This window comes from Hypanus sabinus, chromosome 13 (genome assembly GCF_030144855.1).
Source record: "Hypanus sabinus isolate sHypSab1 chromosome 13, sHypSab1.hap1, whole genome shotgun sequence".
NCBI lineage: Eukaryota > Metazoa > Chordata > Chondrichthyes > Myliobatiformes > Dasyatidae > Hypanus > Hypanus sabinus.
The window spans coordinates 23,100,409-23,113,538 of NC_082718.1; the positions used below are offsets into that span (position 1 = coordinate 23,100,409).

General features: G+C 41.0%; 1 protein-coding gene across 1 annotated transcript in view; it reads right to left on the minus strand.

Annotated features, from left to right (window-relative positions):
• The window catches only part of itih5 (inter-alpha-trypsin inhibitor heavy chain 5), a 53,121-nt gene that overhangs the window by 6,915 nt on the left and 33,076 nt on the right, over nucleotides 1-13,130 (minus strand). The window contains exons 8-10 of the mRNA XM_059988482.1: nucleotides 11,674-11,845; nucleotides 6,856-7,701; nucleotides 2,962-3,015 (exon numbers count right to left, since the gene is read on the minus strand). Of these exons, the coding sequence (XP_059844465.1) occupies nucleotides 2,962-3,015; nucleotides 6,856-7,701; nucleotides 11,674-11,845 (1,072 nt within the window). The remainder of the gene's footprint in view (nucleotides 1-2,961; nucleotides 3,016-6,855; nucleotides 7,702-11,673; nucleotides 11,846-13,130) is intronic.

Sequence of the window (13,130 nt, forward strand, 5' to 3'; positions counted from 1 at the left end):
TTTCATGACATCACTGAAAAGGTCCACATTTATCCACCATCACCACTTGCCCAACCTGAGTCACTCACTGGGCCATTTCAGAGGGTATTTAAGAGTGAGGCTAAAGTTTTCTAACTTTGCCACGGACTGTCCCAAGCCCATTGGCAAAAGGATTGGAAATGGAGCTTTTAACCACATCTTGAAAAACCCCAGTTCTACAGAAATACCAATGGAAACTCCAAAGAGCTCACCCCTGGGTGGGAAAGGAACTTCGATGGACTACACCTAGGGACAACTTGAAAGACTAGCCCAGGATAGTGGACTCTGGCAGCTTACTATTGGCAGTGTAACTTCCTCGAATTTTTCAACGAAGTTACAGGAAAGTTGAAAAAAGGCAAGGCAGTAGATATTGTCTACGTGGACATTAGCAAGGCATTTGACAAGGTTCCACATGAGAGACTGGTCAAGAAGGTTCAGTAGCTTGGCATTCAAGATAAGGTAGTAAATTAGATTAGACAACTTTGTGGAAGAAGCCAGAGAGTGGTAGTAGATGGTTGCCTCTCTGTCTTACTGGTAACTAGTGGATTGGGATGGGTGCTGAGTCTATTGTCATTGGTCATCTATTTCAATGATCTAGATCAGGGGTCGGCAATGTTTACCACTGAAAGAGCCAATATGGACCCATTTCCCACAGAAAAGAAAACACTGGGAGCCACAAAACCCGTTTGACATTTAAAATGAAATAACACTGCATACAACAGTTTTTTTTTGCCTTTATGCTATGTATAAACAAACTATAATGTGTTGCATTTATGAAATTGATGAACTCCTGCAGAGAAAACGAAATTACATTTCTGCATGCAACAAAAACATTTTGAACTCCAAAAAAAAGATGTTGGGTTGGAGGTTACTCCATAGGTAGCCTACCTTGGATCGAAGAATTAAAAGAAATCGCGCACTGGTGGGTGTCAGGCATTGGCAGTGGTGATGTATATTAATAGCGATAAAAAACACGTTGTAGCGCTACACGCAGCACTAAAATAAAGACACTGCAGTCAAAGGTAACTTTATTCGAACTAAACAGCCTTGATTTAAAGCCTCCCTCAACCCGTCCCCGTGGGCGCGGATGCTCCAAAAGACACGTACTCACAAACCCCCGTAGGCTATATCCCTTAGCCAGAACGGTGACTAATTGTGAGCCGGTTCGGATGTGCCAGGAAATGGGGTCTCCACAACGTTTTTAGATTGTACAAGATCACCATAATCTTCAAATTTCGAATTACATTTCAAAAACTAACAAACTACGGGGAGCCGCAGCACAGAGATCAAAGAGTCACATGCGGCTCCGGAGCCACGGGTTGCCGACCCTTGATCTAGATGATAATGTGGCTAACTGGATCAGCAAATTTGCAGGTGACACCAAGACTGGGGGGGTGTGTGGTGGACAGCAAGGAAGATTATAGTGGCTTGCAGCCCAAAATGGGCTGTAAAAATGGCAGATGACATTTAATTCAGACAAGTGCAAGGTGTTGCACTTCAGTAGGACCAACACAGAAAATGGTAGAGCACTGAGGAGTGTGGTAGAACAAAGGGATCTGGGAATAAAAGTCCATAATTCAATGGAAGTGGTGTCACAGGTAGGTAGGGTTGTAAAGAAAGCTTTTGGCACATTGGCCTTCATAAATCAAAGAATTGAGATCAGGAGATGGGATGTTATGTTGAATTTGTATAAGATGTTGATGAGGCCCAATTTGGAGTATTGTGTGCAGTTTTGCTCACCTACCTGCAGGAAAGATGTAATTAAAGTTGGAAGAGTACAGAGAAGTTTACAAGGATGTTGCCGGGTTATATGGGAAGATTGAATAGGTTAGGAATTTATTCTTTGGAATGTAGTGAGGAGATTTGATAGGTGTCTCCCCTTCCCCCTTTTACAAAGGTAGAACGTTCCTATGAAACCTTTCTTAAGTTGAAATGGCGTAAAGCGAAGAACCATTCATTTATATGGGAAAAAATTTGAAAAAGTGAAAATCCTCTTTGTAATGCAAAAACAAGTTACTAATGTAGGTCTTTTGTAAAAGCGAAGTAGCGTAAAGCAAACATTCGTAAAGCGGGGGGCACCTGTATACAAAATTATGTGGGATATAGGCACAGGAAATGCAAGCAGGCTTTTTGCACTGATGTTGGGAGGATGCAAACAGAGGTCATGAGTTCAGGATGAAAAGTGAAAAGTTTTAAGGGGAACATGAATGGAACCTTCTTCACTCAGTGGGCATGAGAGTGAGGAACGAGCTGCCAGCACAAGTGGTGCATGCACACGCAATTTCAATGCCTAAGGGAAGTTTGGATAGGTACGTGGATGGTTGGGGTATGGAAGGCTATCATCCTGCTGCAGGTCGATGGGAATAAACAGTTTAAATGGCTTGGTGTGGGCCAGATGGGACAAATGGCCTGTTTCTGTGCTGTACTTTTCTATGACTTTATGACTCTATGTGTGGGGCAAGTTTTTTTACACAAAGAGGAGTGGGTGCCTGGGGTGGCACATGAATGTGTAGGAAATGGAGGACATGGACATTGTGCAGGCACAAAGGACTAGCTAGGCTGCCATTTGATTAATAATTTAGTTGGTTCAGTACAATATTGTGGACTGAAGGACCTGTTCTGTGTTCTATGCTCTAAGTAGTTCCTTAAGGAATAGTCAAGTATGAATACATATTTTGGTTTAGCTGGTATAATAAATATTTCTGTACACATCAAGCTGATTTTATACAGTGAATAACAGATTAAGAGATCTACACTCTTCAGCATTCTCTTAGAAGGGAGTTCCTGAAGTCGAATTCAAACTAACACACCTTAGGTAATTATCACTCTGGTGAAATGATGGTTCTGACACTGTAATCTCTACTGCAGCAAAACTTCAAACGACAGTTCTAAATTACAAGCTGATAAGTCTTTAATGTAGCTGTTCAAAGTTTTAGCTCCTACCTGATGTTTTTGAAATCACCACAGTTTTCTTTTTCTTTCTTGAAGAGGTAGTGTCTAGATTAAGAAAGGTCAGTGTTAAATCAGTTTTAAAACTTAATTCTTGCACAATTAACATCTGGGAGTTGGCTGGTGTTAACTTCTGCAGGATAATTATAACCATTACCGAAAATGTTAGCTTGTATGTAATTGATTATGCGGCGCTTTGCTTCTTCTATTGCTCTTCCATTTTTCCTCATGGTCTTTTCCACCTCCTCTTCCCTCGACACCGATCTCTGTTATTACAACCAACTTCTCACTAAGACATTACTTCTGTCACCCTTTGCGGCTCCAATGTTGTATACTTCGCTTCCACCAGCTGTCTCCTCTTCTCCTTCGAGTTTGCTTCTGTAATCCTCAAAATTACCACTCTAATTCCAAAAACATGAGATTCTGTAGATGCTGGAAATCTTGAGCAACACTCACTTTGCTCAAGTTGTACAACTCAAATTCTCATCATCATTATTATTATTATTAATAACATATACAACTCATATATGGTGAAAATAAATTTACTTTGAATTTTCACCTGAAATTCTGGAGAAACACAGCAAGTCAGGCAGATTCCATGGAGGAGAATAAACCATCGATGTTTCCGGCCAAGACCCTTCATCAGGACTTTAATATAATTTCCTACTGTCCTATCTGAATTTCAATTCCTCTGTCAAGTGTCCAACAAATGTTACAGTAACACAGCAGTTCTTATCAAAGACATTAATACCTTAAACACAATAGACAATAGGTGCAGGAGTAGGCCATTTGGCCCTTTGAGCCAGCACCGCCATTCAATGTGATCATGGCTGATCATCCACAATCATTACCCCGTTCCTACCTTCTCCCCATATCCTTTGACTCCGCTATCTTTAAGAGCTCTATCTAACTTTTTCTTGAAAGCATCCAGAGAATTGGCTTCCACTGCCTTCTGAGGCAGAGCATTCCATAGATCCACAACTCTCTAGGAGAAAAAGTTTTTCCCGAACTCTGTTCTAAATGGCCTACCCCCTTATTCTTAAACTGTGGCCTCTGGTTCTGGACTCCCCCAACATCAGGAACATGCTTCCTGCCTCTAGTGTGTCCAACATATTCTGCAGATGCTGGAAATCCAGAGTAGCACACACAAAATGCTGGAGGAACTCAGCAGATCAGGCAGCATCAATGCAGAGGAATAAATAGTTGACATTTAGGACCAAGACTCTTCGTCAGAACTGGAGAGGAAGGCAGAAGAACACAGAATAAGAAATTGGTGGGAGTGGAAGGAGTACAAGCTGACAGGTGATAGGTGAAGCCAGGTGAAAGGGAAAGGTAGCGGGTGGGGAAGGAGAGATGAAGTGAGAAGCTGGAAAGTGATAGGTGGAAAAGTTTAAGAGCTGAAGAAAAAGAAATCTGATAGGAAATGACTATCATTGCAGCAGAAATAGAAAATATGCTCCCCACCCCTTCTGCACCTGCCTGCATTCTCTGCATTGAGTAGCCTCATCACCGACCTTTAATGTCTTCCACTATTTTCTAGCTGAGTGGGACAAATAACTTCACTCGTCTCAACACTGAACAAATTCAACAACCTATAGACTCAGTTTCAAGGGCTCTACAACTCAAGCTCTCCATATTATATACTATTTAGTTATTATTATTATTAAATCAGAATTTTTTCCCAGCCAAGCACACTAATTTCTCAATTGCTAAGAAGTTTTGGACTATTCCAGTGGTGTCTAGTATTGCGGCTTTCTGAAGATTTACATAAATATTACTGTGTAGCCCTAATTGATTAATGCTATTGTGTAGTGCCTTTGGGATGATACCAGTTGTAGATATTACTATTGGGACAATGTATATCTTGTTCATGTTCCATAGTCTTTCAATTTCCTCTTTTAATTCAGCATATTTCTGTTTCTTTTCACTCCTTGATTTCAGTAAGTTATGTGTGTTTGGGATGGCTACATCTACTGAATAATTTGTTCTTGCTTGTTTATCCTGTATTATTATATCTGGACATTATTATGGATTGTCCCATCTGTAATAACTGATCAATCATAATATAATTTATGGTTTTCTGACTAAAACTGGATCACTTTTGTATTTATAGTAAAGTATGATTTCTTTTGAGTTTGTATTTTAATTCAGCATGTTATTATTATCTTTTTTTGTGTATTTGTAGTTTGTCTTTATTTGCATATTGGTTGTTTGTCAGTCTCTGTGCATAGATTTTCATTAATTCTATCGTACTTCTTTGTTCTACTGTGAATTCCCACAAGAAAATGAATTTCAAGGAAGTATACGGTGACATATACATAGTTTGATAATAAATTTACTTTGAACTTTGAATCTGTTTGGTTGTGAATCCAATCACAATAGCATCACCTCTTCCTTCTCCCGCAACCACAAGTCTCCAAATTTCTTCCTATATCTCCTTTCTGTTTCTCATCTAATGCTGGCCTTGTCAAAGTCGCGGAACACTTAGTTACTTTACACACATGCATACACACACACACACACACACACACACACACACACGCTGATGAACAAACTTACGCAATTGTAGATTGTAAGCTATTTTGAGCCCGTATCTAAGTAAGGATGTGTGGGCTGTGAAGAGGGTCCAGAGGAGGTTCACGCAAATGATCCCAGGAATAAAAAGCTTGACACATGAGTTCATTTAATGTATCTGTGCCTGTACTCACTGGAGTTCAGAATGAAACGTGGGGGGGGGGGGGGGGGTGAAATCTCAGTGAAACTTACCAGATACTGAAAGGACTGGGCATGATTGATGTGGCAAAGATGTTTCCATTGGTAGGAGCATCTAGCATCCAAAGGCAAAGCCTCAGAATAAAGGAACTTCTCAATAAAACTGAGATAAGATTTTCTTCAGCCAGAGGGTGGTGAATCTGTAGAACTTTTTGCCAGAGAGGGCTGTGCAGTTCAAGTCATTGGGTGTATTTAAAGAGGAACACGGAGAACGTGCAGGCAGACAGTATTACTTTAGACTGGCATCTTGGTCGGTGCACACAGGGTGGAATGAAGGGCCTGTTCCTGTCATGTTCTATGTTAAATACTTCTGTTGTAGCCGGTCCTTTGATTAGGAATGCAATAACAGAGTCACCAAGTTGTACAACCCACTGTGCCCAGGCTGACCAACATGCCTATCCATACCACTCCCACTTACCTACATTAATTCCATATTCTCCTCTGCCCCGTTTATTCAAGTACCTGTCCAGACACTTCTCAAATGTTGTTGCAGTTCCTGCCTCCAACACCTCCTCTAGCAGCTCATTGAAAATACTTGTTGTATGAAAAGTTAAACCTCCTCCCTCACCCTTTAACCAATGCCCTCTAGTTTAAGACACCCCTGCAATGGACTTTGGCTATCTACCCTATCTCAGAATTTTATATAATAATGATTATGCTTATATGGCGAGAGAGGGATAAAAACTGTGGAGGGGAGGGAGGAAGGGAGATAGAGGAAGGGAGGGACAGAGAGGGGGGAGAGAGGGAGAGAGAGGGGGCACAGAGAGAGAATGAGAGAAAGCACAATCTGATGGGCACTTGCAGTTCCAGTAGTATATTGTGTGGCGTGACTTACTGATTGTTTGATAAGTACTATGTTGTCCCATTTACTATTTTATTAATCATTCTTTATTTCTGCATTTTCTTATTTATATAACTTTATTAAAGTAACTTCATTAACTTTATTAAAGTGCAGTAATAACCTTTAACACATCTACAGTGATCGCTTTGTTTGTGGATACCTCTTGCTGCATATCACAGAATAAGGAATGAATTTTAAAATATTTTTGCTGCATCATTTGACAAATAGAAATTTGATATAAGCAGTGATGCACTTGCTGTATAAATTGACTTTACCTGGTTGATTTACATTGCGTGGACTCTGCACTCCCTCATCATTCACCTCAGGGACAGAGATTTCCTTCTCTTTGTTTAGGCTGCTCTGTTCTTCTACCCCCTTCACTGTCAGTGTTGTGAGGGGTGTGAGAAAATGGTATTCCAGTGATAGATTTCTTGCTTTCCCCGAAATAATTTCCTTTATTTTGCTGTTGCCATTCTTTAGCCGTGACCTCAGCAAATCTTTGATGACCAGGAAGCCCCATGCCCTCCGGATTAAGTTACCGTTGCTCGGCTTCCCTTCGACACTGCTTGGCATTTCTCTGCTCTCATCGACAGGGACGTCCGTCTCCAACGTGAGTTGCTTGTCACTGGTGCTTGCTGTTACTTCTACATGGAGCTTATCAACTGTGCCATTGACCAGTTTGCCCGCGATCACAAGCTCTGACCCGTTGAAGTAGTTTGTGAAGAAATTCTGCGTCACGTACTCCACCGCATCTTCAGAATAATCCACACGGATGTCCGAAAGGAGCGGTGTCCCGATTTCATTGAAGAATCCCTTCAGCTGGGCGGCAGCATCTAAGTCTTCACTGATTCTCCGCATCACCCCACAGTTTTCCAGAGACATTCGCTCCAGGAGCCTATAGTCCACATCCCTCCCTATCCCCAGACTGAAGAGACAGAACTTTTTCTCAATAGCTTTTCTTGTGTTGCTCAAAATCTTCTGAGGCTGAACCTCAGAGATAGTTGGACGCCCATCGGTCAAGAAGATGATTAAAGAAATTGTTCGAACAGTTTTATCTTGCTGGGCGATATAATCCTTCAGCAACTTAGATCCAGTCTCAATGGCATCATTTATATTAGTACCTAAGAAACAAAGGAGAATTTAAATGAGGATATCTCAAGTCCTTCAGTACCTGAAAAGATACAAAAACAATTTTATTGATCAAGGGGTATGGAACTGGTATTGGAATTCTGGCACACGCAAACATTTTTTTTTGTCACGCGGCGTGCAGTGCCATCCTCGATTCCTTAAACCACACCCATAATAAAGTGATACATAATGATTATCTTTACTGCTAAACGAAGCAGTGAATTTTTTTTACAACCCCGGAGCAGTGAGATGTTTTCACAGGAAATATCTCACAGTGACTTTACGCCAGCTAGATGGTTGCAAGAACACTTGATGTTGGATGATATGCTGTGAAATCCTTACAGACCTGGTGTACACTTCAAGATTTTTTTAGTGAAAGGTTACAATACCAGTACTATTTAGAAATCGTTATTTTTCAATTGTCCTCATAGAAGCTTAATACTAATAATTTTTGAACAGGTTTTTCTAAAATGATTCACTTATTCCAATCTAAATGTCATATTTTTATTAATGGTAAAATAATGAATACACATAAAAAGCAACAGGACTCACCCTTTTTCTTTAAAAAAAGATGTCCAAAATTATTTACTAATTAATTTATCAATGATAATCTTTGCTCAAAATTACCATGGCACACAAAAGAATTTTTAGATTATTGCTTATTTAAGCTCACACTCTATAAAAGGTTTGTCACCTCTTATAGTACAAGTTATGTTTAACCTCATATACACCTCATTTTCCATCTGAGTAGTCTCCAGCCCCTTGGCATGAACATTGAATTCTCCAACTTCCAGAAATTCCCTCCCTCTCTCTTCCCCCTTCCCTGTTTCACTCTGCCTCCTCCTCCAGCTGCCTATCACCTCTCTCATGATCCTGCCTTTTTTTACTACACATGGTGCTTTCCCCTTACATTCCTTCCTCACCTTCCCTGCCTATCCCCTTCCCCATCCCTTGATCTTTCCTCTTATTGGTTTTTCACCTGGCATCTACCAGCCTTCTCCTTCCCACCCTCCCCCCACCTTCTTTATAGGGCCCCTGCCCCCTCCCTCTTCAGTCCTGACGAAGGGTCTCGGCCCGAAACATTGACTGCTCGTTTCCACGGATGCTGCCCGACCCGCTGAGTTCTTCCAGCTTGTTGTATGTGTTGCTTTGACCCCAGCATCTGCAGTGTTCTTTGTGTTTATGTATAACCTATTGTGTATTTGATAGTTCAATAATTTTAAGTATTTTGTTTGATTAAGCATTCTTAGTTAAATAATTCAGTGTGGATTATATGTAAAAGTACGTGAATGGCATATGTCATCACACCACTAAATCACACGTACGTGTGCCCTGCTTAAAGTAAAACCGAAGTTAGACTTGCATTTCCAGCTCCCTTGTGATCCTTTCAATTGGTTTTTATGTTTTAGAGTTACAAAGCACAACATAGCCCATCTGTGCTGAGCACGTTCCCACGATCAGCAATGCAGAGTTGTGCAACCCACTGCGTCGATGAATCAGAATCAGGTCTTTTATCACTGTGGTGGAATTGCTGTTTGCAGCAGCAGTACAGTGCAAGACATAAAAACTACTATAACTTGCAAGAAAGGAACTTTACATAATAAGAAAAAGTGGCTTTAATCACTGACCACCATGCCTATTTATACTAATCCCACTTAATTTCATATCCCTCTACGCGTAGCTCAATCAACAACCTGTCCAGATGCTTCTTGAGGGACACAGATTGGCTAAATGCACACTATCTTTTCACCAGAGTTGGGGAATCAAGAACTAGAGTCCATAGGTTTAAGAGGAGGGGAGAGGGATCTGAGGGGCAACTTTTTCTGTATATGGAAGGTGCTGTAAGAGTAAGTAACTGAGGCAAGTACATTAACAACATTTAAAAGGTACATGGATAGGAAAGGTTTACAGGGATATGGGCCAAATGCAGGCAAATGAGGCTTGTTTAGATGAGCATCTTGGTCAGCACGGACCAATGGACCAATGGACCTGCTTCCATTCTGTATGACTGTGAAATTTAATAATGTTGCTGTTCCTGCCTCTATTACCTTCTCTGGCAGCTTGTTGCAGATATCAACTAAATTTTGTGTGAAAAATTCACCCCTCAGGGAAAATGTACCCGTTAGTTCACCATTACAGAGTAAAAGCATTATGATGTGATCGATTTTCTAAGTTGTAGTGGCTGGGGGAGGTTGGAATTTAGAAGGCATTGGGGAAGATTGAGGCTTCATTTGAGAAGAAGTGGATCTGGTATTTAAGGAAGGATTGCATTTTGGCTGCTACATGTATGTTAAAGATCCCAATAGGCCTGTGGGATAGGGAAACACGAGGATATAAAGGAAGGTGGATATTGCATTAGAGCAACCACAGGAGACATTGCAAAATCTGATATATGTCTACTTTCTGTCTCCTATTGGGCAGAAAGCTTGGGTGCGCATACCACCTGGATCAAGGGCAGCTTCTATCCCTAGTTATCAGACTCTTGAATAATCTTTGTATACAATAAAGAAAAATTCTTGATCTTTCAGTCATCCCATACTGACCCTTGCTCTTCATTTGTCTATCTGCACTGCCCTTTCTTAGAGCACCACACATAAAATGATGGAGGAACTCAGCAGGTCAAGTAGAATCTATGGAATGAATAAATTGTCAACACTTCGGGCCGACATCCAGTCAGGCAGAACCGAAAAGGAAGGGGAAAGATGCTGGAATAGGAAGGTGGAGGGAGGGAAAGGAGCACAAGCTAGAAGGTGATAATTGAAGCCAGGTAGGTGGGGGGGAGGAGGGCTGATGTTAAAAGCTGGGAGGTGATAGGAGGAAAAGGTAAATGGTTGGAGAAGAAGCAATCCACTAGGAGAGGAGAGTGGACCATGGAAGAACGGGAAGGTGGAGAGGCACCAGGGAGAGGTGACAGGCAGGAGAGGAGAGGAGGTAAGGGGGGGGGGGCATAGTGGGGGCATGAAGAAGAGGGAAGGAGGAGGGGGAAAATTACTAGAAGTCAGAGAAATTGATGCTCATGCCATCAAGTTGCGGGCTACCTAGACGGAATACAAGGTGTTGCTCCTCCAACCTATGAGTGAGTGGTCTTATTGCAGCGGAAGAGGAGGCCATAGACTGACATGTCAGAAAGGAAATAGGGATTGGAATTGATTCTGCTGTTTTATTTTCCTTTTAGACTTCCTCAATGCACTTACGCATGGAACGTTCTGTCTGGATGAGCCACAAACAAGAATTTTTCACTGTATCTCAGTACATGTGACAATAGTAAATCAATTACCAATTAGCAAGAGGTGAAAAATAAGTTTGGTGGAAGGACAGGTAACTTGTACATCAGTGTAATTTATACACTAGTGCACTAGTCTACTAAAGTTAGGTTACATATGGGGCCTCCATTGCACAGAATCTCAAGAGACTGCAGAGAGTTGTAGATTCAGCCAGTTCTATCATGGGCATAGCCCTCTCCACTATCACAGACATCTTTAAGAGGAGATGCCTCAGGAAGGCGGCATGCATTACTGAGGATCCCCTGTATCCGGGGCATGTCTTCTTGTTACTACCATTGGAGAGGAGGAACAAGAGCCTGTAAAACCCACGCTCAAAGATTCAGGAACTGCTTCTTCACCACTGCCATCTGATTCCAGAATGAACCATGAACATTGCCTCATTATTCCTTTATTTAATTTGGTAATTTTTAGTAAATTAAATATTTTGCGATGTACAGTTCAGCTGACACAACATCAAAATCAGTGACAATAAACCTGATACTGGTTATAATTCTGGAAGACAACAATCTTTTTCAAACTTCCCTGCCTGAATTTTCGTGTTTGTTCATATTTTACTGAATTTGAAACGATCAAACTGTAAAGCCCATTAAAACAAAGTTCCATTTTCCAAAGAGTGAGATTTTGCTTTTGAGAGGGGGAGGTCATAAATTAAATTAAGTTAAAATCATTAAAACTTTTTACCTCCTGAAGGTGACATCAGGTAGATGTACTTTCTGGCATCCAGGAGGGTCTCCTGGGTGACAGGGACAAGGCTTCCGTGCTTCCAGACCTTGATGCGCCCAGAGAAATTGATGATGTTGAAGTGATCAATGGGTCGAAGGTCTTTGAGGATAGTGAAAAGGGCATCTTTAGTCTGCAAACATTATCTGTTGTTTAGTGAAAGGAGTTTGTACACAAAGTCATCAAAGCCCCATTTCTAAACTGTATTTTGGCCAGGTTAGAGAAGTCATTTATAGAGCACCTTCACATTCTACACACATGATATCCACGTATTATACCTAATATGTGCATTTGTTAAAGAGTGGACAGTGTGGCTGTTCAAAAAGACATAAGTCACTGAGCAGCAGCAGGACATATCAGGGTTTATTAAGGGTAGATTTGAATAACGAGGTCTTATACAGCTGTACTCTACTCGGGTGACCATATCTAAAGTAGGGTGTGTATCTTTGTTTCCCCTTACCTAAGGAAGGATGTATTTGCCATTGAGGAATTGCAGTGAAGATTCACTAAACTGACTCAAGGATGGCGGATTTGCTGTAAGAGGAGAGATTCGATCGACTGGGACTGTATTCGTTAAAGTTTCGAAGAGTTATTTCATCCAAGCAGACAAAATTCTTAGAAGGACTGACAGATTGGAGGAAGCAAGTTTTAGATGTAAACTTGTTATTGTAAGTACCTACAAAAAGGGTAGTACTCACACCGTAAGTCGGGTGCATATATCCTGAAACTTGGAAAACAGTGACATTACAGGTTGGACCAAGTTATGGGCAATAATGACGCATTGTATAAGCAATGCTCAAACCTTAAATATAGGACCATAAAACAGGACCAGTATTAGACCATTAATTTCATTTTTTGTACCAGTAGAGCCACCCCACCCCCTCTGCTTATGTGCCCGGCCTTTCAATACAATGTGTATCATTGGATATTAAGCTCCCAACTACAATCTTCTTTTAGCCACGACTCAGAGACACCCACAACGTTATACCTGCCAATCTCTAACTGAGCTACACGATCAACTACTTTATTCTGTACACTGTGTGCCTTCAAATATAACACCTTCAGTCCTGTATTCTCATCACCCTTTTCAAACTTTGCCCCTATGTTACCGGAAGTTAAACTAGTCACCCTTTCTAAACTTTTTGCAATTTTTTGTGTGTTCTGAAAACTTTGTAACCTCTCTTGCATTCTCCTTCTCTTTTACTTCAGGCTCCTCTACCTTCTGCGTGACAGTCGCTGTGAGGTGATGGATGGCCCATGAGATGGGGATCTTTGATAGCGGACATACTCACATTTCATTAAGTTTATTTTCTTCTAAGTTATGAATGATTTATGTTCACTTAAATTTATGTTAAGTTATGATTGAAATTGTCTGTTAATGCACTGCACTAGTGCTGTAAAAAGATAATGGCATTTTC